A 27,815-nucleotide genomic window follows, 5' to 3' on the forward strand; every position below is an offset into this window, starting at 1 on the left:
GATTCTTGGTAGTGTAGATGAGCAGAGAGATCTCGGTGTCCATGTACACAGATCCTTGAAAGTTGCCACCCAGGTTGACAGGGCTGTTAAGAAGGTATACAGCGTTTTAGCTTTTATTAATAGAGGAATTGAGTTCCGGAACCAAGAGGTTATGGTGAAGCTGTACAAAACTCTGGTGCGACCGCACTTGGAGTATTGTGTACAGTTCTGGTCACCGCATTATAAGAAGGATGTGGAAGCTTTGGAAAGGGTGCAGAGGAGATTTACTAGGATGTTGCCTGGTATGGAGGGAAGCTCTTACGAGGAAAGGCTGACGGACTTGAGGCTGTTTTCGTTAGAGAGAAGAAGGTTGAGAGGTGACTTAATTGGGACATATAAAATAAACAGAGGGTTAGTTAGGGTGGATAGGGAGAGCCTTTTTCCTAGGATGGTGACGGCGAGCATGAGGGGGCATAGCTTTAAATTGAGGGGTGAAAGATATAGGACAGATGTCAGAGGTAGTTTCTTTACTCAAGAGAGTAGTAAGGGAATGGAACGCTTTGCCTGCAACGGTAGTAGATTCGCCAACTTTAGGTACATTTAAGTCGTCATTGGACAAGCAAATGGACGTACATGGAATAGAGTAGGTTAGATGGACTTCAGATTGGTATGACAGGTCAGCACAACATTGAGGGCTGAAGGGCCTGTACTGTGCTGTAATGTTCTATGTTCTGACAGCAGGATCTTATGTCTAATGGGGTTTTATGGCAATCAATGGTCATTTCACAGTCATTGTTCCTGCCACTCACTTTATGTTTAAGATTTATGAATGGGTGCAACAAGCTTAAAGCTGTGCGAATAGGGGTATAAATTCTGCCAGGAGGCCTACTGGATGGTAAGGGTGTAGCTCAGTGAGGTGTAATTGTCCACCTGGACCAGTGGAGCTGAACACCTTTCAGGAGCTGATTCATTTCTGTTTATGGACTGGTCTACAGAGGGCCTTCCTGACTCTCGATCTGGAGAAGACAGGGTCGATGATGATTATTTGCTCAGGACTATTCAGGTATTCAGGTTCAGAACGCAGATCCAACTTCTGTAGGCCATGGCAGAGCGCTGGTTAAAGTTAATGGGTCCACAACAGTTCCCCTTTGCTTCGGGAGAGGGGTATGTTGGGGCTGCCCCTTGTCTGGTCAGCAGTGCATGGAGCATTTCATGTGTCACTCGGGGAGGAGTTTGTTGGGGCTTGTTCCCATGGCTCACACCAACAACGTGCTCCTCACTTTCACTGAGCTGGCTGACCCGGGGAGGATGTGAGAGTTCCAGGCCATGTGCCCAGTGGTATCTTCCACCAGGATCAACTAGGCTAAATGTTCCAGACTCCTGGTCACTCCGTGGCCAATGAACTCTCTGCATGGGGTCACCCACTCATCTCCTCTATCTGGGGGCCTACCTTAGCCTGGCTGAGAGATCCTGGCGGGAGACAGAGTGGCAGGAACTGGAGGCCAGAGGCTTGGCTTGCCCCAGGATGCTGGACCGGCCTGCTCCAAGCGCTGGTCATAAATCAGCTGGTGGCCTCCATGTTGTGGGAGCGGCTCCTCCCTTTGCTCCCTCCTCCTGGTTTTGTCGCTGACATCCAGGGAACTTGGTTCACTTCCTCTGGGACAAAAAGCCGCATTGGATTACGCCACAGGCTCTGAGTCTCCCTATTGAGGGGCGGGGGGGGGGGGGGGCAGTCGCTGGTGTGTGTCCACACCCAGGTGCGACTTTCCACCTTCAGACCCTGCAGCGATACCTTTATGTTGAGCCTGCCCCTCGGTGGAGACCCTTTTTCCCGTCAGGTCCGTATCCTCCACCAAGACACACACCCCAGCTGTTTACCACCCGTGAAGGTTTGCGGGTCACCCTCAGGGCGCTGTCTTTTACCGGGAACATGATTACTGTCTGGGACCGGGTTGGCTCACGTCACACCGAACCCCCGGCAGGAATGGTGCCCACAAACGCAGTTTCAAGCGGCTGGCAGAGGGGAGGGCCGCAGCTGTGGGGTGACCAGTGTCGGGGACGTGCTGGGTGGTGGGGTCCTGTGTTGGATGCTGCCACAGGGATTGGCACGCAGCTCGGCAGCACATGCCCGGCTCATGGCCACTGCCATCCAATGCCTCAGAACAGCGGTGCGTAGCAACTGGAGGATGCTCAGGGGTGCGGAAAGACGCGTCTGTGCGTACACACGCACCCACATACATGTGCACCCACATGCACACACACCCACGCTCCCACACGTTCACACACACATACACGCGCACACACCCACGCTCCCACATGAGCACATACACATGCACCCACACACACACACGTGCACACACACATGCACCCACATGAATGCACCCGCGCATCCACACGAGCACGCGCACACACGTACCCACGCTCCCACACAAGCGCGCACACACACACGTACCCATGTGCGCACCCACACTCCCACAAGCACACACACCCCCACACCCACATGAGCACACACACGCACATGCACACACACCCGCGCATCCATGCTCCCACGCAAGCGTGCGCACACACACATACCCACGCTCCCACACGGGTGCGCGCGCACACACACACCCACGCTCCCACACGAGCACGCACCCACACACCTCCATGCACGCGTGCACACACACGTGTACCCAAGCTCCCACATGAGCACACACGCATCCACAGACAGTCCCACATGCAAGTATGCGTACACACACGCACACGGGAGCTGGTGAAATAAGCACTACTGCTGTTAAAAAATGAAAAATGCGTATTTGTAAGGGAGTTAGAATCTCCTCAGTTGAGGGGACTGCCTCTGAGCTGGCTGGTCACAGGCCGCGGGTTCTGTTACAAGTAAAGGGTATAGAAAATAACAAAAAAAGCTGTTTCAGTGCTGGATTGTCAACAGACCAGTGAAAGCAATTTATACACAACGCCAGTCAGAGGGGAGAGAGGATCACTGTCTTCAATAAAGCTCATTTTAATAATTACCAACATTTCCTCATCCATGACGGCCTCTGTTGATACCAGGCTGGCTCAGGGAACGTCATCCCCACCACTAGCAGCACCCTGTGAAAGTACAGTGCTCTGGGATGGCGGTGATTTCTGGGGGGTGGCGGGGGGGGGAATGAAAACACAGACAGGGTTCGGCCTAATCCAGACAACGCTGCCGGGCTTGTTCCTTCATCTGCTAATTTCCCACGCGAGGATTCACACCCATGAGTCGGAATATGATCCCTGCAATCTTCTCATAGACGAGGAACATGAGGGCAGAGGTGAGAATGGTCTGGAGAAGCTTGGCCTCCAATCCCTTGTACAGCCCCCACAGACCCTGTTTCCTGTTTCAAAGAACAAGATTTTCATTTTTAAATAAAACAAAAATGAGACAATGTTATCATAGCTAGAGGGAGAGAGAAACAGTCAGTTGTAAGGCTACAAACTAAGGCTGTTACAAAGATAGGTTATCCAAAACATTAGTTCAATTTTATCATTGACTGGGCACGGTAAGGACACTGTGTGAGACTAAAGATAATTGCTACAGGTGACCCCCTTCCTCAGATAACTGCAGGCCTGGGCAGTGATACATACTACTGAGGAAGGGGGTCACCGGACCCGAAACGTTAACTCTGTTTTCTCTTTCACAGATGCTGCCAGACCTGCTGAGCTTTTCCAGCAACTTCTGCTTTTGTTCCCGATTCACAGCAGGAACTTTTGGTTTTTAAACATAATGGTTGTTGAAAAGGCTGCTGTTCTAATTTATTCCTACAATCTGCAATGCTGGGCTTTTTATTTCTTTGTTTTTCTAATTTTTCTTCCCCTAAGGAACTTGTTCTGAAGAAGTGTACCTAGGCAGCGCTGGACCTAAGATGGTGACTTGTTAACTTTTCACTGTATTCACGTGAGTATGTTTTAATAAAGCTAATTCAACATTGCGAAACCAAAGTGCCTGACGAAGGAGTGAGCTGAATGGAGACACCCACTCTGCAACAGTTTCAGAAAAAGGATGCAAAACCAAAGTTGTAACCCGGGGTAAATATATCTTGGATTTGAACCCGGGTGACTCTGGACAAATGTCCTCAGGAGCTACCGAATTTGCCAGCTGTCTCGTTGTGCACTTTGAAAACCCAGCGGAAGACCTCACGTCACTGTAAGGGAAACTATGCGAGAAAATTCTGAAGGAGAAATTGAATCCCCACTTCAAAAAGCATGGCTTAAACAGGGACAATCAGCAGTGGCTTTGTCAGAGCGATCTCACGTGAAACTAATTTATGAAGAGTTTTCGAAAATGTGCGTGGGTGAGTGAAGTTGCGTTGATGTAGTTTGTAAGGGAGAGCTTAGCAAAGTTGTTGACAAGGTCCCACATGGGAGACTTCTTGAGAAGGATAAAGCACATGGAACTCAGGGAAACTTGGCAAGATGGATCAGAAACTGGTTTAATAATAGGACACAAAGGACAGGGGTAGAAGGCTGTTTGAATGACCAGAGGCCAGAGTCCAGCGGTGGGCTAAAAAGGATCAGCGCTGGGACCCTTACTGTCTGTTTTATTTATATATTACGATAAATGATATAGATGAAAAATCAGGGGAATGTTAAAAGCAAATTTGCAGACAATAACAAGATTGGCAGGGTGGTTAACAGTGACAAAGGAAGTTATAGATGGGTTGGTCAGATGAGCAGAGCCACGGCAGATGGTATTTAAGTGCAAAGTGATGCACACAGGAGGGGGGAAATAAGACAAGGGAGTATTTAATGAATGGCAGGACACTGGGGAGCTTAGAGGAGCAGAAAGATCTTGGCATAATTATTCACAGATACCTTAAGTCAGCTCAGCAAAGGACAGTTAAGCAGGCAGATAGGACACTTGCTTTGATTCGTGGTGGCACAAGAGTGTAGGAGCAAGGAGGTAATGTTGGAATTGTACTGAATGTTGGTTTAGCTGGAGTACTGTGTGCAGTTCTGGTCACCTCACTACAGGAAGGGCGTGATAGCACTGGAGGGGTTACAGAGGAGGGTCACCAAGACGTTGCCTAGGACGGAGCAGTTTAGCGATGAAGAGGGGCTGGATAAGATCAGATCATTTTCTCTGGAGCAGAGAAGGCTGAGGAGGGACCTGATGGAGGTGTGTAAGATTATGGAGAGGTATGGACAGAGATGGTGGAAAACAGCTGCTCCCTTTAGCTCAAGGGCCAATAACCAGGGACAGGAGGTTTAAAGGGAGATTGCAGGAAAAACATTTTCACCCAGAGGGTAACGGGGGTCTGGAATGTGCTGCTCAGGAGAGTAGTTGAGGCAGGAAACCTCACAATCTTTTAAAAGTAACACTGTGTGAAGCTGGATGAACACAACAGGCCAAGCAGCATCAGAGGAGCAGGAAGGCTGACGTTTCAGGTCGAGACCCTTCTTCAGAAAGGGTCAAAGAGGCAGGGATGGAGCCAGTAAAGGTGAGTGTAGGTAGGGAGGAGATAGGTCAGTCCAGGGAGGACAGACAGGTCAACGGGGAGGGATGACGTTAATAGGTAGGAGATGGGAGTGGGGCTTGAGGTGGGAGGAAAGGTTAGGGATGGAGGGAAAGAGCTGGGCTGGATTTGGGATGCAGTTTGGGAAGGGGAGATTTTGAAGCTTGTGAAGTCCACATTGATACCCAAGCGGAATATGAGTTGCTGTTCCTGCAACCTTCGGGTGGCATTATTATGGAAAGCTTTGCGGAACACCTACGCTCATTTCACAACAAACAAATACACCTGCCAGTCACGAACCATTTTAACTCCCCCTCCCATTCCTCAGACGACATGTCCATCATGGGCCTCCTGCAGTGCCACAATGATGCCACCCGAAGGTTGCAGGAACAGCAACTCATAATCCACTTGGGAACCCTGCGGCCCAATGGTATCAATGTGGACTTCACAAGCTTCAAAATCTCCCCCTTCCCCCACTGCATCCCAAAACGAGCCCAGCTCATCCCCACCTCCCTAACCTGTTCTTCCTCCCACCTCAAGCCGCATTCCCCTCTCCTACTAACCTCATCCGCCCCCTTGACCTGTCCGTCCTCCCCGGACTGACCTATCCCCTACCTACCTCCCCACCTACACTCACCTTTACTGGCTCCATCCCCGCCTCTTTGACCTGTCTGTCTCCTCTCCGCCTATCTTCTCCTCTATCCATCTTCTATCCGCCTCCCCCTCTCTCCCTATTTATTTCAGAACCCCATTCCCCTCCCCCATCTCTAAAGAAGGGTCTAGGCCCGAAGCGTCAGCCTTCCTACCCCTCTGATGCTGCTTGGCCTGCTGTGCTCATCCAGCTCCACACTTTGTTATCCCAGATTCTGCGGCGTCGGCAGTTCCTGCTATCTCTGTAACAATCTTTTAAAAGTACTTGGACGAGCTCTTTTCATAACATTCAAGGTCATGGGCCGAGTGTAGAGAAGTGGGACTTGTGTAGATAGTAGAGTACTTTAGGTAGTGCAGGCTCGATGGGCCAAAGGGCCTGCTCTGTGCTGGATGATTCTATGATTCCTAATTTTTGTCTTCATTCCACAAACCGTTTTGATGACCCTCAGGACCTGTCTGTACGTGACATTTTTCTGGTCCCTGTCAGTCATGTTATAAAGAGCTGAGAGCCAGCTCAGCGAGGCCTCAACTCACCTCATTCTCTGCCTCAAGATGTAGACCACTCTTCGGAGGCTTCCCACAATCCTCCCCTCTGAATCCACCTTCTGTTGGCCAAACTGCAGGGGAAAGGGACAGACCACAGTTACCATGGGGAAAGGGTAAAGCCCCTGCTATCTCCCCATAGACACTGGGCCACGGCAAAGGGCCCCCTTTAAAGGCGTGAGCCTTGACTGCAAACCCTGGCAACCATTGAGCAGCAGAGGGCCTCACAACTGAGTCCAGTCCTGGGTCAATACCCAACAGGAGATCCGAATTCACTGGGTTTGGTAAAACCCCACAGCTTTTCCCACAATGCTCCTCGGACATTGACCATTCTGATGCTAGGGCATGTGGCAGCACAGAAAGATCCCATGAACAAAGGAAACCTGCCCTTGCTTTTCCCCCAGGGATATTTCCTGTCCAGCTGAGGAGGTGGGGGGGGGGGGGGGAATAGATAGAGCTTGCTCAGGCTCCTATGATAGTGCAGCCCTCCACTGTTTCCTGATTCGGGACAGCAGCCCGTGTTGTGTTCAGCTCCTTGGAGTGGGGCCTGAAGCCATGACCTTTGACCCAGAGGCGAAGTCTTGGTCATTACTGACCAATTCCTTGTTGAAGGGCACCGAGGCAAAAAGGCTCCTGATCTTTGCCACTCCAAGCCTGAGGGGAGGCCGGACAAACCAGGACAAGGGGCAGATCATGTGACCTGCCAGAGGTGGCGTGACATTAACAGCTGCCGGTTTCTAGAATATTCTCCAGGTTGCGGTCTAACCGTGACAGGGAAACCAGCCATTTCCAATTGGGAAACATTCTCCAACTCACCCTCAGCAAGGATTGCACCGTCTGGAGGGGGTACGTCACTGTTGTGGCGATAGCCTTGGAAATAGCCCCAATAATGAAGACCTCGAGTGAGAGAAGCTGGGAAAACAGATGGAGACAGAAACATCCCGAATTACTGCCGCCCTTCGCGTGGGCAAACCAAGCTTGAAACAAATCGTCAACTTCAGACAAGATCCAGGACTCAGGACTCACACCGTATTGGGCCAAATTTCCAACAGCAGGCTTCACCTCATCCCCAGAGTCACACAGCTCTCTGGGGCCCACCTCATCCCCTGGGCCACACGTCATCCCCAGGGTTGCACAGCTCTCTGGGGACCACGTCACCCTCAGGGCCACGCCACTCTCTGGGGACCAACCGTCCACCCAAGGCTGAAGCTGGCATTGAGTGTTCAGGCTGCCTGGTCGTAGCTCTGGCCGTAAGGTGACCATCTGGACAAAGGCCTTTCTACTTCAGCCTGCGTACAACCAAGATAATGCCTGAAGCTGGGGCAATGATGCCAACATTTCTTTGTCAGTTTTCTGGGCCATGTTCTCAGCTGTAAATGCCATCATCTGATCTGTTCAGTGGGTGGGGGTGGTGGTTTGCAGAGACAGCATCGCAGCAGAGACCAATCCAGCTCTCACTGTCCTGTCCCCTCTCTCAAACAATTCTCTGGCTTTCTATCAGGAGCAGAACCTCCTGCAGGCACTGAGCTGACAAATTCGATACGGTGAGCCGCAACTGTGCTACCCATCCCTAACTGCCCGATCACTTCAGAGGGTAACTGACAGTGTACCACATTGGGTCTGGAGTCACATGTAGGCCTTGACCTGATTACGTTGGCAGATTTCCTTCCTTGAAGGACATTGTAGAATCAGTTGGGTTTTTAAAACATTCGCTGAAAGTCAACCTTACACTGACCCTAGCTTCGTTCTGGAAATTTCATTGACCAAGGCCGGATTTGAACTTGTTTCCCCAAGATGACTGGGTGTCTGGATCAGCCGGTTCAGGGCCTCGAGCACTTGGTTCCTAACTGCTCCTAAGACCCATCGGTGCAGGATCCAGCTCCTTTGGGCTGCAGGCCGTGTGAGTGGAAAACAGGCCCGAAGCTCCTTACCTCAGTGCGCCCCCTCATCAGCTGACGCTTCAGCCCCTCATAGAACATGAACTGGATGGCAGGGTTGAAGACGAGCAGGAGGGAGGGGAAGGTGCTGCTCCACAGGGCCAGGATGCCCTCCTCCCTCACTATCCGGCTGATGGCATCTGCAACAGAGCAAAGTGAAACACTGTGGTGAAAACTATGCTGCCTGGGTGGGGGCGGGGGTGCGATAGTCAGGGCGCTGGGTACACAGAGTCAGCATTGCAACGCCCAGAGGGCAGCTTGGTCTTGCCCTGTCCAACGGGAGGTCACCCCCCCACCCCACACCCCTCCCCCCCAGACAGAAGAAACATGCAGTGGCTCCAGCAGCCCCCGCGGAGAGAGGAACGGATGCCCCCCTCCTCAGCGAGTTTGGGAGCAAAGAAGGGCATTTCCTCAGCGCTGACCCACAACAGGCCGTAACATCCGGGCTTCTTTCTGTCAGAAGGATGAGAGGTCACGTTATTAAAGCAAAGACTGGGGCCCTCTTGCGGTATAGCCCCCCACCCTGGGCCAGGAGGCCCAGGTTCAAGTCCCACCTTCTCCAGAAACGTGCAATAACATCTCTGAGCAGGATGGTTAGAGAAACAGATTTTTAAAGAAAAAAGTTTAATAGGTGAGGAGGTCTGACAGCGTCCCCCTCTCGATGGGGACGTGGGGTACCTCGGGAAAGACGGACTCTGTTTCCAAACAGCAGCTTTCCCATTTAGATTGAGGGGGGGGGGAGAAGGAATTTCTTCCCTTTGAGGATCCTTAATCCAAGGAGTTCTTGTCCAGACAGAGCTGAGCAGGCTGGGGCAGTGAATCTATTGGAATGTGAGTGTGGCAGAGAGGGAGAGTAGAGTGAAGACTCAAACACAGCGACCGGTGATCTTACTGAACAGCACCAGGCCTGAGGGGCTGAATGGGCCTTGCTCCTATTTCCCTCATATAGAAACTCACTGGGTCAGGAAAGATAGGGCCTCCCTCCTGTTAATGCGGAATTGGTCACAGCCAGACCACTCAGGGGGTGCCTGCTAATGGTCAGCTGTAAGGGCTGACCCACTGACCCATGCCATGGAGCTCTCCCTCTGAGAGGAAGTGGGGAGACCACCAGCTTCCCAAGCTGGTACCAATGCAGAGTGACCCTGGCTCTGGCACTCCCGGTTCAGCGAAAATGGCGGCGGCGCGCTTACCCAGAATCCCCGCGTAGTTAGCCCGTTCGATGTCGCCGCTCCGGAGCACTGCCCCCTGCAGTTTGAGCCTGGTGTTTACAACCCAGAGCGGAGTGGTGACCATCACATTCACAACTCCTGGAACACACAACACGCACACACACACAGTGATAAAACACCACATGGGATCGTGGGCGGCAAATATACTGACAACCGGCCCGCTCAGGGACCACTCACACAGCCAAACTGTGCCCCGCCTGTCAGTACCAACACCGTCCTGGTGGACCCTCCATCAGAGGTTTAGGGTCACATTGACAGTCACTGGCAGGACGTCACGTAGAAAAGGGCTGTAGGCATCTCACTGAGGAGGCAGTGTGGTAGCTTGACTGAAAGTGTAGGCCCGTGGAGAAGGCCAAGTGGCTGGGTCAGGCGGAAAACAGAGGCACCTACCTACCAGAGATAAAGCCCATCACGAGGTCCTTGCCATTGGTGGAGGGTTGACCTTTGACCCAGGCATCCTTCAGGGCATTGAAGGTGTAGAAGTAGACAAAGTTTGAGCAGCAGAGGCTGGAGATAACGGGAAACCAGCTCCGATAGACCGCCAACCTGGAACAGGAGCACAGGCCGAGGTGACAGACCCAGTGCAGGGGGAGCGGGAGCAGACAGGCCCTGCCTCAGAGACTGACCAACCCCAACACCAACCCCCAACCAAAGAGAGCAGCCCAGCCCGGGGGGTGGGGCTCACCATCGCCATTCATCCCGCATGGCTGACCAATCAGCAGCAAGAACCCCCCCACCCCATAGTGCCATCCTCCATTCCACGTAACTCCCTCCTTCACCCGCTCTGGTTATTCTTCCAGGCAACCGGCAGAGGTCGTGGCCTGAGACGCTGAGGCCCATCAGCCCTTCTAAGGAACTCCTGTATGGTAACCCTACACTCTCCCCAAGCGAAGTTTTATGTGGTGCGAGTCTCGAACTGTCTAACACGATACTGCCACGGAAAACTTCAAGCAAATTTGGAATAATGTGGCTTAGAAAGTGAGATGTGTGTCACTGTCGATGCTTATAAATGAATCCTGATGCAGGCTGTAACTGCAGCATCTTTATTATCAGAACGTTCAAGCGAATAAGAACAAAGTTTATTTCATGGAGATGTCTAACCTTCTGGTTCTGAAGTAAGTTTAATGATGATGATATTTAAGTTTAAAAAGAAAGTGAATCCTGCAGAAAGGAAGGATATGTTCTGTGAAAATGTTCCACCTAGGCTCCCCCCTCTCCCAGCCTCGGAGACAGAAGGTTCCATATTTAGGATCTACTCAAGAGTCCAGGCCAGCACCCACCCGGGGCGAGGGGTGGGGTCTTTTAGATCAAATCACCACCTTCTGCCTGATTTCCCAAGTGGAAGATCCCACTGTGCTATTCCAAAGGAAACCTGACTGACAGTTTTTCCCTCTGGCACCCCCAACCGATACTTATCCTGACCCCGCACCCCCAACCCCGACTGTGTCGCTTGTCCCCTCTTTGTGGGATCTTGCTGTGCGCACACCCCACGATCGCCAGCAACACTGCTCTGAAAATACTTCACCAGCAGCAAAGGGCATTCGGACCTCGGGAAGTTACAAAAACCCCACACCCCCAGCCCTGGGTGACAGACAGGTCTGTCAGGAGCAGGGAGAAGATGGGACCCTGTCTCTCTCTCGGCCCGTTCCCAGTCCCACACACCGGGGTGCGGTGTGATTGCAGATTCCCTGACGACAGAGGTCAGCGAGCTGGCTGTAAACCCTCCATCGCGGTGGGTCAGTCAGATCCAGTGACCAACACATCAGGCAAGGGCTTCCCATGGGCCCTGGGGTGTCGTCAGCAGGAACGGCACCGGCGTTACACAAATGAAGCAGACCAAACCCCTGTGCATACTCACAGTCCCTCCTCTTTGACAATCGTTGCCAGGACAGCACAGGCAGAACGGGACTTCACCTTCTCATCCACTACACAGGAGAGCACGCGGGTGAGAGCCGGGAGTGCAGGGGGTGAGACAGAGAGAGAGTGGGGGGAGGCGTGAGAGTGAGGGAGGAGGGAGAGAGAGATAGATAGAGAAGGAGGGAGAGAGAGAAAGGAGGGGGTGAGAGAGATAGAGAAAGGGGGGGATGAGAGAGAGTGTGGGGGGAGATGTGAGAGTGAGGGGGGAGGGGGTAACAGAGAGAGAAAGTGGGGGGGAGAGGGAGAGCGTGAGAGAAGGAGAGAGAGGGGCAAGAGAGGGGCAAGAGAGGGGCAAGAGAGGGGCAAGAGAGGGGCAAGAGAGGGGCAAGAGAGGGGCAAGAGAGGGGCAAGAGAGGGGCCAGAGAGGGGGCCAGAGAGGGGGCCAGAGAGGGGGCCAGAGAGGGGGCCAGAGAGGGGGGAAGAGAGGGGGGAAGAGAGGGGGAAGAGAGGGGGAAGAGAGGGGGAAGAGTGGGGGAAGAGTGGGGGAAGGGTGGGGGAAGGGTGGGGGAAGGGTGGGGGAAGGGTGGGGGAAGGGTGGGGGAAGGGTGGGGGAAGGGTGGGGGAAGGGTGGGGGAAGGGTGGGGGAAGGGAGGGGGAAGAGAGGGGGAAGAGAGGGGGAAGAGAGGGGGAAGAGAGGGGGAAGAGAGGGGGAAGAGAGGGTGGGCAGGAGAGAGAGTGAAGGAGTAAGATACAGAGCGAGAGGCAGAGACAGACAGACACACACACAAACACAGTCTGTTATAAGATGCCCCCTCGTTATAAACCATCACCCAGCCTCAATCTTGTGAATACTCCGACCTCCACGGCTGCAGGGAGCTGGGCTTTACAACGGTGCTTCCCCCCCCCAACCCCTCCCCAATCAACATGCCCTTTTTCTCCGTTATCCCGCATTTCCTTTAAGCACATGCTGCAGCGTTTTCTGTTGCTGGTTGGTTTGGGGAGCAGGAGGGGGCCGGTGGAGTTGATACCACACTCCAAACACACAGCAGGCTTGACGGACCGAGTGGCCTGAACACTGACATGGAAACTCAGAACGTTTCTGAATTGCTGGGTCTGCGAGGGGACACCTGCCTGCTATGGACCCCCTCCCTGGTTGTGCCTTCTCTAAACTTACAAAGTCAAAGCCCTTCACAGGGACAGGAAGTTTTCAAACTTCTTTTTAACAAGGCCCTTGACTTGACCTTCCCAAACAGTTTGGGAAGTTTCCTACTGCGTACCTCCTCGACTGCTGTTCTTCACATTGATAGTGTAAAGGCTACAACCAGAGTTCATGTTTAACACCATCCCTACACAGTCTACGTGCTCCAGGCTGAGCCCAAGTATCCAGGCTACTTGGCCAAGTGGAGCATTGCCGCGGATTCAGACTGCTGTCCTCAAAATAGTCAGCCAGAGAAATCTGTGCCAGGCCTAGGGAGGCCCATGGGAAAGGCATCTGGATCTGGATCTAACTGCACTGCCCCGAGTCCCTGTCCCTCAGTGACCCGCTGTGATACCGAGATTTCTGGATGGCATGCGGATGTCACCAGGAATGCCAGCTTTTGTCTGCCTTCCCTTGTTACCTTTGAACTGGGTGGTTTCGTCAGGGCCATCACAGAGGGCCCACTGCTCCGGGTCTGGAGTCATGGCCCAGGCCAGATAAAGATGGCAGATTCCCCTCTGTCATGGTGATTAGTGACCCGAGTGCGTTTTTACAACAAATCTCGTAACTCGGCACATAGCCTTGGGGAACCAAGAAAATTCCTGTGGGTTAGCACTGCAGCCTCACAGTGCCAGGGACCCGGGTTCGGTCCCAGCCTCGGGCGACTGTCTGTGTGGAGTTTGCACATTCTCCCCGCGTCTGCGTGGATTCCCTCTGGGTGCTCCGGTTTCCTCCCATGGCCCAAAGATGTACAAGTTAGGGTGAATTGGCCATGTTAAATTACCCCACTGGGTTCAGGGACGTGTAGATTGGGCAGGTTATGGTGGGATGGGTCTGGGTGGGATGCCCCAAGAGTCAGTGTGGACTTGTTGGGCCGAAGGGCCTGTTCCCACACTGTAGGGAATCTATGAAATCGATGGTGGTTTCTTGGTCACCAATACTCAATATTTATTCATTTCATTGAAGGGCCCCCCCCCAGCGGCTGGGCTAGGATTGGACCCCTGGCCTAGGAGCATGGGCCTGGGTTTTCAGTGCAGGGACCACTGCCTCCTCTTGAGCATTTCCCGATGGTGGCAGCTTGAATCCCAGTCAGAGTCTCACCTTGCAGCCTCAGGCGGGCAGTGTCCAACGGGTAGAATAAGGTCATCGCCGTGGCTCCCCCCTGGAACAGAAGAGGACACAGCCTGTGAAAATGGGCCCCGGTTTGAAGCGGCAGCTTCAGCTTCCAAGGGGTTTCACCCAGCAATTCCCAAGCCATTCTACATCAAAACCCCATCTTACACCCTTCATGTTAGGGCCCTTGGGGGTGCTGCTGAACAAAGAGACCTTGGGGTGCAGGTTCATAGTCCCTTGAAAGTAGAGTCGCAGGTAGACAGGATGGTGAAGGTAGCATTTGGAACAGTTGCCTTTCTTGGTCAGTGCACTGAGTATTGGGGTTGGGAGGGTCATGTTGAGGCTGTACAGGACACTGGTTCAGCCCCTTTTGGAATACTGCATTCAGTTCTGGTCTCCCCGCTACAGAAAATCAGTCACTCAGTCAGGTTGGCTGTCTGATCCATGATCCATGAGGATTTTCACAGGATCCTACTCACAATCCCATTGCTGCTCCTGCTACAGCTCCTCTGCTTCAGATCCCCTGCAACATCCACAGCACATGTCTGTGCTGTACTGTTCTATGTTCTATGTTCTATGTTCCCGCTCGGAATATGTCCGAGCCTGAGGGCTGTAGAGGATCCCATGGTCTTGTTCTATGTGGAACCTCTTGGTTCTGATGCTGAGTGACCGGATCCTCTTTGCTCATTCCCTGGTGCCTGCCCAAGTTTTAACAATATAGATCCATACATCCACCGTAATTATCCCTCTCACCTTAATCCTATGCTCTCTGGTTTCGGATTCCACTACCGTGAGAAAAAGCACGATCTAACCAGCTCACAGCACAAGTGGAATCTTCCTGTGCACAAAGTGGGCCATGTCTCCCATGCCACAACAGGGTCTGTAACACACAACCTGAGCCCACTGAACGGTGTCAATCCAGGCCTATCACTAGCTGGAGGCGGAGGGAGGATACACACTAGAGCTCTGCACTGGTGTGACACGTTATCCTAGGATCACAAGGTAGGCTACAGATAAGGCCATTTGGCCCTTCTGCATCCTAGCCAGCTGGGCCTTGCAGGACCCCTACAAACTGAGAGGTTTTGTTGGGGGGGGGGGTAGTGAGAGTGGGTGAGGGGGGTGCTGTGGTCAGTGCAGAGGTGAAGCTGGGGTCTTGTAGGTGGGGGAAGCAATCAGTCTCCAAGGATATAACAAGGTGTAGGGCTGGATGAACACAGCAGGCCGAGCACATCAAAGAAGCAGGAAAGCTGAAGTTTGGGCCTAGACCCATCTTCAGAAATTTCTGAAGAAGTGTCTTGACCCGAAAGGTCAGCTTTCCTGCTCAGTGTTCATCCAGCTCTACACCTTGTTATCTCAGATTCTCCAGCATCTGCAGCTCCTACTGTCTACAAAAAGCCCACACTTTGAACACAACAGGCCCCTTTGTGTGGCACAGACTGTGTTATACTGGGCTGACACCCACCCCAGAACCCGAACCGCAGTGGGAGTGCATTACCCTGGGCCTGAGAAACTGCCAATACATGTGAGGCTTGAAGACTGAACACTTTCTGTAGCCCCAATACAAAATACATTGTCCAGTAACCATGAGTATCCCTCAGTGGTGAGCACTGCAGCCTCACAGCGCCAGGGACCCGGGTTCGATTCCAGCCTCGGGCGACTGTCTGTGTGGAGTTTGCACATTCTCCCTGTGTCTGCATGGGTTTCCTCCGGGTGCTCCGGTTTCCTCCCACAGTCTAAAGGTGTGCAGGTTGGGTGGACTGGCCATGCTAAATTGCTCCATAGTGTGCAGGCTGGGTGGATTAGGCATGGGAAATGCAGGGTTATAGGGACAGGGTAGGTCTGGGTAGAAGGGTCTTCAGAGGGTTGGTGTGGACTTGACGGACCAAATGGCTTTTACTGCTCTGACGGATCTTCTATAAGATGCACAGTTAAACACCTTACGTAAACCGGGCTTTCAACAAGCTCTCCAGTCATACTCACTAGCTGAGCCGCCCCTGTAGTCTACAAGGGGCCCCACACCTTTCCCGCAGTCCAGGGTCATCCTGGCCATCTATGGGAGGTTAAAGCCCCAGGTCTTCACCGCTCAGGTCAGTCAGTGGATCCTGGGCTGGTGACGTTTACAGTCGAACAGGAGGTGGGAGTGGGATGAGATGGGAACGCTGTTGTCAGTGAGGTGCAGGGAGAGTTCCCACGGGGGTGGGGGGCAAAGAGGAAAGAGTGTTCAGGGCTATCCCCTCCACTCGAGGGGCTACATTAGTGTCGGCCAATGGGGTTTATTGTAGAGGGGTCTCCCTGCTGACATGAGGGGCTTTCAATAGGAAGCAACTTGAGCTGTTCCACCTTATAGAGGTTTATAAAACCATGAGGGGCCTGGATAGACAGAGTAGTCAAGGCCTTTTCCACAGGGTGAGGGAGCTCAAAACTAGAGGGGTATAGGTTTAAGGTGAGAGGAGAAAGATTTAAAAGGGACCTGAGGGGCAACATCTTAATGCAGAGAGCGGTGCGTGTATGGAATGAGCTGCCAGAGAAAGTGGTGGAGGCTGGTACAATTACAACATTTAAAAGGGACCTGGAATGGGTACATGAATAGGAACGGTTTAGAGGGATACGGGCCAAGTGCTGGCAAATGGACTAGATTTATTTAGGACTTCTGGTCGACATGGACGCATTGGACCCAAGGGTCTGTTTCTGTGCTGTACAGCTCTATGACTAGTCGCGAAATCACTAAAATACTCGTATGGATACCCCACACGGGGGTAACTACTGTGCTGAGGGGTACGTGAGCCTGGTTGTCTCCTGTTGTTCGGTATTTTGAGGATTGGAGTATAAGGACACTGTAGTTATACAAAACCCTGAGGACTGAGGGCAGATCTGGACACCATACATTAGGGAGCTTCCTGGAGGGGGTACAAAGTAGGTTTACAAGAATGGGGTTGTGAGGAGAGACTACACACATCAGGCCTGCTTTCTTTAGAATTTAGAGAGCTAAGGGGAGATCAGATTGTGGATCTTGAAGACTTCAATCTCAGCCTTAGCAACAGACCTTACCGAGGCAAGGCTAACTGACCAATCATTTCCTGTTCTTGTGCCTCCCTCCCTTCTTAAACAGAGATGTTACTTTACCCATTTTGAAGTGATTCCTGTCAGACCACAAGCAATGCCTTTCCAATCTCTTCAGCTTTCTCCTTCAGAGCCCTCTGGTCTGGGTGACTGATCCACCTTCAGGGTTCTCAGCTTCCTCAGCACTATCTCCTGAATGATTGCCACTACACTCACCACTGGCCCCCGACTCTCAAAGTTCTACTTTGGTACTGTGCGTCAGTTTTCATGCTGGAAGACACAGTATCTATTCAATTCCTCCACTATTTCTTAGTTCCCCATTACTGCTTCTCCAGACTCATTTTCCAAGCCTGCCTTTCTGTTAACTCATATTTCTTTTAAAAAGAACTCTTTGCAATCTGTTGCTAGATTGTTAGCTAGCTAACCCTCACATTTCGTCATCTCCCCGCTTATTGCTTCTCTCGTTACCCTCTGCTGGCTTTCAGAAAGGCTTCCCAATCCTCTGGCTCCCAATTAATCTTCACCACATGGTGTACTTTTGCCTTTTATTCTGATGCAGTCCCTGGCTTCCCTTGTTAGCCACGGTTGCCTCAGCCTCCCCTGAGCACATATCTCCTTCCTCAGGAGGGATTTCTGCTCTGCTGCACCTTGAGGCAGCCTTAGAGGTTTATAAAGTCATGAAGGGTACGTGTCTTTTCCCCAGAGTGGGGGAAGCTCAAGGCTGAGGGGAGAAAAGTTTAAAATTACACGAGGGACAACTTCTTTTTACACAGGTAGTGGTTCACGTGCGGAATATGCTTCCAGAGGAAGTGATGGATGAGGGGAGTTACAACTTTTAATAGATATTTGGATAAGTACATGGATAGGAAAGGTTTGGAGGGATACGGGCCAAGCACAGGCAGGTGGGGCTAGTTTAGTTTGGGACGACAGACAGCCTAGACTGAGGAATCTGTTTCTGTGCAGTACAGCTCTGTGACTGTGTTGACAAAAAACAGACAGTAGATAAAGATGATTCATCAACCAGTGGAAATAGTTTAAGAGCTAGGGGCCACTGTCTGAGAGTTAGGGCCAGATGATTCAGGAGACAGGGTCGGACGCACTTCTGCACACAAAGACCATACATACTGGGGCAGGATTACGTCATGTGGCCCATTAACTCTGCTCCACCACTTGATCATGGCTGATGTGTTTCTCAACCCCATTCTCTTGCTTCTCCCCATAAACTTTGATTTTCTTACTAATCCAGAACCTATCTAGGTCTCAAATATACTCAATACTGAATGGAACCCTCTTCCAAAAATGGCAGTGGATGCAGGATTAGTTATTAACATTACATGTGAGGAAATGTGCAGGAGGGCGTCTCAGGAGCAGCACCAGGCATACCTGAAAATGAGGTGTCAACCTGGTGAAGCCACCAATCAGGACTACTTGCACGCCAAACAGGGAAAGCAGCAAGTGATAGACAGATCTCAGCGATCCCACAACCAAAAGATCAGTTCTGAGCTCTACAGTCCTGCTACATCCAGTGTGAATGGTGGTGGACAATTAAACAACTCACTGGAGGAGGGGGCTCCACAAATATCCCCATCCTCAATGATGGACAACCCCAGTGCATCGGTACAAACGATAAGGCTGAAGCATTCGCAGCAATCTTCAGCCGGAAGTGCCAAGTGGATGATCCATCTTGGCCTCCTCCAGTGGTCTCCAGCATCACAGATAGCAGTCTTCACTCCACATGATATCAGGAAACAGTTGGAGACACTGGATACTGCAAAGGCTATGGGACCTGACAACATTCCACCAACAGTACTGAAGACTTGTGTTCCTGTACTTGCCACTCCCCGAGCCAAGCTGTTCCAGTACAGTTACAACACCGGTATCTACCCAGCAATGTGGAAAATTGCCCCCAAGTGTCCTGTACACAAAAAGCAGGAAAAAATCCAACCCGGCCAATTACTGCCCCATCAGCCTCCTCTCGATCATCAGTAAAGTGATGGAATGTGTCACTAACAGTACTATCAAGCACCACCTGCTCACATATAACCTGGTCAGCGACGCCCAGTTTGGGTTCTGCCAGGGCAACTCAGCTCCCTATCTCATTACAGCCTTGGTTCAAACATGGAGAAAGGAGCTGAAGTCCAGAGGTGAGGCGAGAGTGACTGCCTTTGACTTTAAGGCTGCATTCAACCGAATGTGGCATCATGGAGCCCTGGCAAAACTGGAATCGAGGGGTATCAGGGGGCAGACTCTCCAGTGGTTGGAGTCACACCTGACACATAAGGAGGAGGTTGTGGTTGTTGGAGGTCAATCATCTCAGCTCCGAGACATCTCTGTGGGAGTTCCTCAGGGTAGTGTCCTAGGCCCAACCATCTTCAGCTGCTTCATCAATAACATTCCCTCCATCATAAACTCAGAAGTGAGAATATTCACTGATGATGCGCAATGTTCAGCACAATTCGTGATACCTCAGATACTGAAGCAGTCCGTGTTCAAATGCAACAAGATCTGGATAATATCCAGGCTTGGGCTGACAAGTGGCATGTAACATTCACACCACACAAATGCCAGACTATAACCATCACTAACAAGAGACAATCTAACCACCATCCCTTGACATTCAATGGTGTTACCATCACTGAATCCCCCGCTATCAATATCCTGGGGGTTACCATTGACCAGAAACTCAACCGGACTCACCACATAAACATAGTGGCTACAAGAGCAGGTCAGAGGCTAGGAATACTGCGGCGTGAAAATCACCTCCTGACTCCACAGAATCTGTCCACCATCTACAAGGCACAAGTCAGGAGTGTGACGGAGCACTCCCCACTTGCCTGGGCCTAAATCCAGAAGCATTAACTCCCTCCACCACTGATACTCAGTAACAGCAGTGTGTACTTAAGGTGAGACAACAGCACAGAGGTATCATCACTGGACTGTTAATCCAAAGACCCAGATTAGCATTCTGGGGACCTGGGTTTGAATCCCACCACGGCAGATGGTGGCATCTGAATCCAATAAAAATCTGGAATTAAGAATCTAATGATGGCCACGAATCCATTGCTGATTGTCAGAAAAATCCATCTGGATCACTAATGTCCTTCAGGGAAGGAAATGTGCCATCATTATTGGTCTGGCCTACATGTGACTCCAGACCAACAGCAAAGTGGTCGACTCTTAACTGCCTGCTGGGCAATTAGGGATGGGCAATAAGTGCTGCCTGACCAGCGACAACTTCATCCTGTGAAAGTTTAATTTTATAAATTCTATCTAGAGGATGCAGTGCAGAAGTTCACCAAAGATACTCACACAGCACTTTCCAAACTCAGGACTATATTCATCTCGAAGGATGAAGTCAGCAAATACATGAGAACACCAACACCTAAAGTTCCCATCCAAACCGCCATCCTGACTTGGAAATGCATCGCCATTCCACTCAAGTTCCAGGAATTCCCTCCCTCAGGGCATTGCGGGTCACCCTACAGCGTCTGGGCTGCAGCGGTTCAAGGAGGCAGCTCACCACCACCTTGTCAAGGGGCAACTAGGGACGGGCGATAAATGCTGGGCCCGGCCAGCGACGCCCATGTCCCACAGGTGAATAAATAAGAAAATAAGAGATAAGTGCTTGTTGGGCAAAGGTGTTAAGGGGCACGGGGCAAAGTCAGGAAGGTAGGGTTAGGCCCCAGATCAGCCATGGTATCGCCGAATGGTGCAGCAGGCTTGTGGGGCTGAATGGCCCCCTCCCAAGTCCCAGAGTGAGTGAAGCTTGAGGTGAGGGCAATCTTCATGTGCCCCCCCCCCAAGCCAGGTTCCCACATTCCAAACCTGCAGCCCATTAGAAACAAAACCCACTTCATGCCAATTATTGGACAAAATGCACAACCGTTTCAGGCAGATACTATCCCACCCACTGTCAGCGTGGCAGGGGGTCACAGGGCAGGCAGGGGGACAGGCGCTGCATTGCTGTGCCTCCTACTCCGGGCAGCCTGCACACTTACCGCTGCCCCGGCCACAGCGTGAACCAGGCCCTCATAGGAAAAGGCCGGGCCCGCCGGCAGCCCCGGGCTCCCTTTCATCCCCTGGCCCAGGAGGAAGTGTCCTTCCCGGGGAACGCGACGCTCACACCCAGCTCCAGCTGGCACAATGGATACACCCAGCGTCCGCGCCTCCTGATTGGCCACCGCCTCAGGGAGCAGCATTCCGCTCCCATTCTCCTATTGGACGGCAGCCCGCGCGCTCAGCAGCGGAAGCACTTCATTGGTTACGTCGTACCGCCGCTTACGTTCCATTGGTTAGATCTGGTGTCAGTCACGGCTCCGGATGCTGTGATTGGCTCGGCTTCTTACAAAGCGACAAGGAGAGGATAATCAGCCGACACGGGGGGACCTGGGCATCTCCGACACTGGGACCTGGGCATCTCCGACACTGGGACCTGGGCATCGCCGACACTGGGGCCTGGGCATCTCCGACACTGGGGGACCTGGGCATCTCCGACACTGGGACCTGGGCATCGCCGACACTGGGACCTGGGCATCGCCGACACCGGGACCTGGGCATCTCTGACACTGGGGGACCTGGGCATCGCCGACACGGGGGGACCTGGGCATCTCCGACACGGGGGCCTGGGCATCGCCGACACGGGGGGACCTGGGCATCGCCGACACGGGGGGACCTGGGCATCGCCGACACGGGGGGACCTGGGCATCTCCGACACTGGGACCTGGGCATCGCCGACACGGGGGGACCTGGGCATCGCCGACACGGGGGGACCTGGGCATCTCCGACACGGGGGCCTGGGCATCGCCGACACGGGGGGACCTGGGCATCGCCGACACGGGGGGACCTGGGCATCTCCGACACGGGGGGACCTGGGCATCGCCGACACGGGGGGACCTGGGCATCTCCGACACGGGGGGACCTGGGCATCTCCGACACTGGGACCTGGGCATCGCCGACACTGGGGGACCTGGGCATCGCCGACACTGGGGGACCTGGGCATCTCTGACACGGGGGGACCTGGGCATCTCCGACACTGGGACCTGGGCATCGCCGACACTGGGGGACCTGGGCATCGCCGACACTGGGGGACCTGGGCATCTCTGACACTGGGACCTGGGCATCTCCGACACTGGGGGACCTGGGCATCTCCGACACTGGGGGACCTGGGCATCGCCGACACTGGGGCCTGGGCATCTCCGACACTGGGGGACCTGGGCATCTCCGACACTGGGACCTGGGCATCTCCGACACTGGGGGACCTGGGCATCTCCGACACTGGGGGACCTGGGCATCGCCGACACTGGGGCCTGGGCATCTCCGACACCGGGACCTGGGCATCTCTGACACTGGGGGACCTGGGCATCGCCGACACTGGGGGACCTGGGCATCTCCGACACTGGGACCTGGGCATCTCCGACACTGGGGGACCTGGGCATCGCCGACACTGGGGCCTGGGCATCTCCGACACTGGGACCTGGGCATCGCCGACACTAGGACCTGGGCATCTCCGACACTGGGGGACCTGGGCATCTCCGACACTGGGGGACCTGGGCATCTCCGACACTGGGACCTGGGCATCTCTGACACTGGGGGACCTGGGCATCGCCGACACTGGGGCCTGGGCATCTCCGACACTGGGACCTGGGCATCGCCGACACTAGGACCTGGGCATCTCCGACACTGGGGGACCTGGGCATCTCCGACACTGGGGGACCTGGGCATCGCCGACACTGGGGCCTGGGCATCTCCGACACTGGGGGACCTGGGCATCTCCGACACTGGGGGACCTGGGCATCGCCGACACTGGGGCCTGGGCATCTCCGACACTGGGGCCTGGGCATCTCCGACACGGGGGGACCTGGGCATCGCCGACACTGGGGCCTGGGCATCTCCGACACGGGGGGACCTGGGCATCGCCGACACGGGGGGACCTGGGCATCTCCGACACGGGGGGACCTGGGCATCTCCGACACTGGGACCTGGGCATCGCCGACACTGGGGGACCTGGGCATGTCCGACACGGGGGGACCTGGGCATCTCCGACACTGGGACCTGGGCATCTCCGACACTGGGGGACCTGGGCATCTCCGACACTGGGGGACCTGGGCATCTCCGACACTGGGACCTGGGCATCTCCGACACTGGGGCCTGGGCATCTCCGACACGGGGGGACCTGGGCATCGCCGACACTGGGGCCTGGGCATCTCCGACACGGGGGGACCTGGGCATCTCCGACACTGGGACCTGGGCATCTCCGACACTGGGGGACCTGGGCATGTCCGACACGGGGGGACCTGGGCATCTCCGACACTGGGACCTGGGCATCTCCGACACTGGGGGACCTGGGCATCGCCGACACTGGGGGACCTGGGCATCGCCGACACTGGGGGACCTGGGCATCTCTGACACGGGGGGACCTGGGCATCGCCGACACTGGGGGACCTGGGCATCGCCGACACTGGGGGACCTGGGCATCGCCGACACTGGGGGACCTGGGCATCTCTGACACGGGGGGACCTGGGCATCTCCGACACTGGGACCTGGGCATCGCCGACACTGGGGGACCTGGGCATCGCCGACACTGGGGGACCTGGGCATCTCTGACACTGGGACCTGGGCATCTCCGACACTGGGGGACCTGGGCATCTCCGACACTGGGGGACCTGGGCATCGCCGACACTGGGGCCTGGGCATCTCCGACACTGGGGGACCTGGGCATCTCCGACACTGGGACCTGGGCATCTCCGACACTGGGGGACCTGGGCATCTCCGACACTGGGGGACCTGGGCATCGCCGACACTGGGGCCTGGGCATCTCCGACACCGGGACCTGGGCATCTCTGACACTGGGGGACCTGGGCATCGCCGACACTGGGGGACCTGGGCATCTCCGACACTGGGACCTGGGCATCTCCGACACTGGGGGACCTGGGCATCGCCGACACTGGGGCCTGGGCATCTCCGACACTGGGACCTGGGCATCGCCGACACTAGGACCTGGGCATCTCCGACACTGGGGGACCTGGGCATCTCCGACACTGGGGGACCTGGGCATCTCCGACACTGGGACCTGGGCATCTCTGACACTGGGGGACCTGGGCATCGCCGACACTGGGGCCTGGGCATCTCCGACACTGGGACCTGGGCATCGCCGACACTAGGACCTGGGCATCTCCGACACTGGGGGACCTGGGCATCTCCGACACTGGGGGACCTGGGCATCGCCGACACTGGGGCCTGGGCATCTCCGACACTGGGGGACCTGGGCATCTCCGACACTGGGGGACCTGGGCATCGCCGACACTGGGGCCTGGGCATCTCCGACACTGGGGCCTGGGCATCTCCGACACGGGGGGACCTGGGCATCGCCGACACTGGGGCCTGGGCATCTCCGACACGGGGGGACCTGGGCATCGCCGACACGGGGGGACCTGGGCATCTCCGACACGGGGGGACCTGGGCATCTCCGACACTGGGACCTGGGCATCGCCGACACTGGGGGACCTGGGCATGTCCGACACGGGGGGACCTGGGCATCTCCGACACTGGGACCTGGGCATCTCCGACACTGGGGGACCTGGGCATCTCCGACACTGGGGGACCTGGGCATCTCCGACACTGGGACCTGGGCATCTCCGACACTGGGGCCTGGGCATCTCCGACACGGGGGGACCTGGGCATCGCCGACACTGGGGCCTGGGCATCTCCGACACGGGGGGACCTGGGCATCTCCGACACTGGGACCTGGGCATCTCCGACACTGGGGGACCTGGGCATGTCCGACACGGGGGGACCTGGGCATCTCCGACACTGGGACCTGGGCATGTCCGACACGGGGGGACCTGGGCATGTCCGACACTGGGACCTGGGCATGTCCGACACTGGGACCTGGGCATCGCCGACACTAGGACCTGGGCATCTCTGACACTGGGTCCTGGTCATCTCTGACACTGGGGGTCCTGGGCATCTCCGACACGGGGATCTGGGCATTGCCGACACTGGGACCTGGGCATCGCCGACACTGGGAGCTGGGCATTGCCAACATGGGAACCTGGGCATCTCCGACACTGGGGGACCTAGGCATCGCCAACACTGGGGGACCTGGGCATTGCCGTCAGGGGGACCTGGGCATCGCCGACAGCAGGACCTGGGCATCGTCGACACGCGGACCTGGGCATCGCCGACACTGGGGGACCTGGGCATCGCCGACACTGGGACCTGGGCATCTCCGACACTGGGGGACCTGGGCATCGCCGACACTGCGGGGCCTGGGCATCTCCAACACGGGGAGCCTGGGCATCGCTGACACGGGGACCTGGGCAATAGCCGACACTGGGACCTGGGCATTGCCGACACTGGGAGCTGGGCATTGCCAACATGGGAACCTGGGTATCTCCGACACTGGGGGACCTGGGCATCGCCAACACTGGGGGACCTGGGCATTGCCGTCAGGGGGACCTGGGCATCACTGACATTGGGACCTGGGCATCGCCGACAGCAGGACCTGGGCATCGGCGACACGGGGACCTGGGCATCGCCGACACTGCGGGGCCTGGGCATCTCCAACACGGGGAGCCTGGGCATCGCTGACACGGGGACCTGGGCAATAGCCGACACTGGGACCTGGGCATTGCCGACACTGGGAGCTGGGCATTGCCAACATGGGAACCTGGGTATCTCCGACACTGGGGGACCTGGGCATCGCCAACACTGGGGGACCTGGGCATCACTGACATTGGGACCTGGGCATCGCCGACAGCAGGACCTGGGCATCGGCGACACGGGGACCTGGGCATCGCCAACACTGGGGGACCTGGGCATCGCCGACACTGGGACCTGGGCATCTCCGACACTGGGGGACCTGGGCATCGCCGACACTGCGGGGCCTGGGCATCTCCAACACGGGGAGCCTGGGCATCGCTGACACGGGGACCTGGGCAATAGCCGACACTGGGACCTGGGCATCGCCGACACTGGAGCCTGAGCATCGCTGACACGGGGACCGGGGCATCTCCGACACTGGGGGGCCTGGGCATCTCCGACACGGGGAGCCTGGGCATCGCTGACACGGGGACCTGGGCATATCCAACACTGGGACCTGGGCATCGCCGACACGGTGACGTGGGCGCCTCTGACACTGGGGGACCTGGGCATCGCTGACACGGGGATGTGGGTATCTCTGACATGGGAACCTGGGCATCTCCGACACTGGGGCCTGGGCATTGCCGACACTGGGAGCTGGGCATCTCCGACACTGGGACCAGGGCATCGCCGACACGGGGACCTGGGCAATATGGGTCTGGGTATCACTGACACTGGGACCTGGGTAATAGCAGGACCTGGGACCTGGGCATCGCCGACACTGGGACCTGTGCATCGCCGACAGGGGGACCTGGGCATTGCCGACACTGGGACTTGGGCGTCTCTGACACTGGGGGACCTGGGCATCACCGACACTGGGGTCTGGGTGAAAGCAGAGCTGGGGTCCTGGACACCATGTGGGCAGTCTGTAGCCCCTAGTTGCATTCTCTGTGACAATGCCTTGGCCGTTTAGAATTGTCTTGTGTACAAATCACCATTTTTGCTGAAATTGTTGTGAAGATTTGAAATTTGACATTCTTGCACATGTGCTGATGTGAGCAAACTTTGACAGCATGTCTTCCAGTTCACACACTGCACTATTAACTAGATGTCCTTTAGATTAGATTAGATTAGATTCCCTACAGTGTGGAAACAGGCCCTTCGGCCCAACAAGTCCACACCGCCCCTTGAAGCATCCCACCCAGACCCATCCCCCTATAACCCACACACCTCTGAACACTACAGACAATTTAGCATGGCCGATCCACCTAGCCTGCACATCTTTGGACTGTGGGAGGAAACCGGAGCACCCGGAGGAAACCCATGCAGACACGGGGAGAATGTGCAAACTCCACACAGACAGTCACCCGAGGCTGGAGTCGAACCTGGGTCCCTGGTGCTGTGAGGCTGCAGTGCTAACCACTGAGACACCGTGCTTTATGTGATTTAAGCACCAGTCTGTAAACGAACGAGAACCCCCACCTGATCAAAGCTGCTAGAGATGGTTGTGAAGTGTAATCTAGCCAGTGTCGTCCACATCGGGAGAGGAATTATTAAAAAGACGCACAAGGTAGAGAGTGAGTGAACACAGAACGAGGATCTGGTTCAGCAGTGGTCTTTCCCAACCTGGCCTTACATGTACAGGACACTCAAGATCCTCAGGAACCACCCTCCCATCATCAAGCAGGAGGCAACTCACTTATCCCTCTCTCTCTGCTGCCCACTTAAGTAAGAAGAAGCACGGAACAGGCCCTTCAGCCCAACTTGTTCATGCTGTCCCTGTTTTCTAAACTGAGCTAGTCCTATTCACCTGCATTTGGCCCATACCCCTCTAACATTTTCCTATTCATGTACCTGTCCAAATGTCCCTCCCACAGGTAACACCTCCACCACTTCCTCTGGCAGCTCATCCCTTACACACACCACCCTCTGTGTGAAAAAGCTACGCCTCGGGTCCAGTTTACATTTTTCTCCTCTCCGCTACCTTGGGAAAAAGATCTTGGCCACTCAGCCTCTCCACGCCCCTCATGATTTTATACACCTCCATAAGGTCACTCCTCAAACTCCTACACTCCAGTGAAAAAAAACCCAGCCTGTCATTAATACGCAAACCCTCCAGTCTCCATTAACATCCTTGTAAATCCTTTTTTGCAGCCTTTCCATTTTAATAACATCCTTCCTTTAGCCGGGC

The 27,815-nt window shown here is 54.9% G+C and overlaps 2 protein-coding genes across 3 annotated transcripts; both read right to left on the bottom strand.

Moving 5' to 3' along the window:
• Positions 1 to 2,964: 2,964 nt before the first annotated feature.
• LOC125446961 (peroxisomal membrane protein PMP34-like) lies at positions 2,965 to 21,248 on the bottom strand. 2 transcript variants are annotated; one of them, XM_059640637.1, is made up of 9 exons: positions 21,043 to 21,248; positions 13,973 to 14,033; positions 11,675 to 11,741; positions 10,211 to 10,362; positions 9,778 to 9,894; positions 8,582 to 8,727; positions 7,467 to 7,562; positions 6,642 to 6,724; positions 2,965 to 3,338 (listed from the first exon to the last, which is right to left on the bottom strand). In XM_059640637.1, exons 1-9 carry the CDS (start codon positions 21,241 to 21,243, stop codon positions 3,191 to 3,193), a joined length of 1,071 nt encoding a protein of 356 aa, XP_059496620.1. In that variant the 5' UTR covers positions 21,244 to 21,248; the 3' UTR covers positions 2,965 to 3,190. The 2 variants fall into 2 exon arrangements, with proteins under 2 accessions (XP_059496620.1, XP_059496621.1); XM_059640638.1 differs by lacking the exon at positions 9,778 to 9,894.
• A 104-nt stretch (positions 21,249 to 21,352) lies between these two features.
• Positions 21,353 to 22,237, bottom strand: LOC132206380 (uncharacterized). The gene has a single exon (XM_059640455.1). The coding sequence runs from the start codon at positions 22,235 to 22,237 to the stop codon at positions 21,353 to 21,355; it is 885 nt and encodes a 294-aa protein (XP_059496438.1).
• Between the last annotated feature and the right edge of the window lie 5,578 nt (positions 22,238 to 27,815).

This window comes from Stegostoma tigrinum, chromosome 38 (genome assembly GCF_030684315.1).
Source record: "Stegostoma tigrinum isolate sSteTig4 chromosome 38, sSteTig4.hap1, whole genome shotgun sequence".
Lineage (NCBI taxonomy): Eukaryota > Metazoa > Chordata > Chondrichthyes > Orectolobiformes > Stegostomatidae > Stegostoma > Stegostoma tigrinum.

What these genes read in the sequence shown, in the direction of transcription:
- LOC125446961 (XM_059640637.1), bottom strand. Translation starts at nt 21,243, where the DNA reads ATGCTGCTCCCTGAGGCGGTGGCCAATCAGGAGGCGCGGACGCTGGGT. An exon ending in ACGCTGTGGCCGGGGCAGCG is followed by an intron (nt 14,034 to 21,042) that starts GTAAGTGTGCAG and finishes CTTCTGTTCCAG; the next exon opens with GGGGGAGCCACGGCGATGAC. An exon ending in TGATGAGGGGGCGCACTGAG is followed by an intron (nt 7,563 to 8,581) that starts GTAAGGAGCTTC and finishes CTGTTTTCCCAG; the next exon opens with CTTCTCTCACTCGAGGTCTT.
- LOC132206380 (XM_059640455.1), bottom strand. Translation starts at nt 22,237, where the DNA reads ATGCCCAGGCCCCAGTGTCGGCGATGCCCAGGTCCCCCAGTGTCGGAG.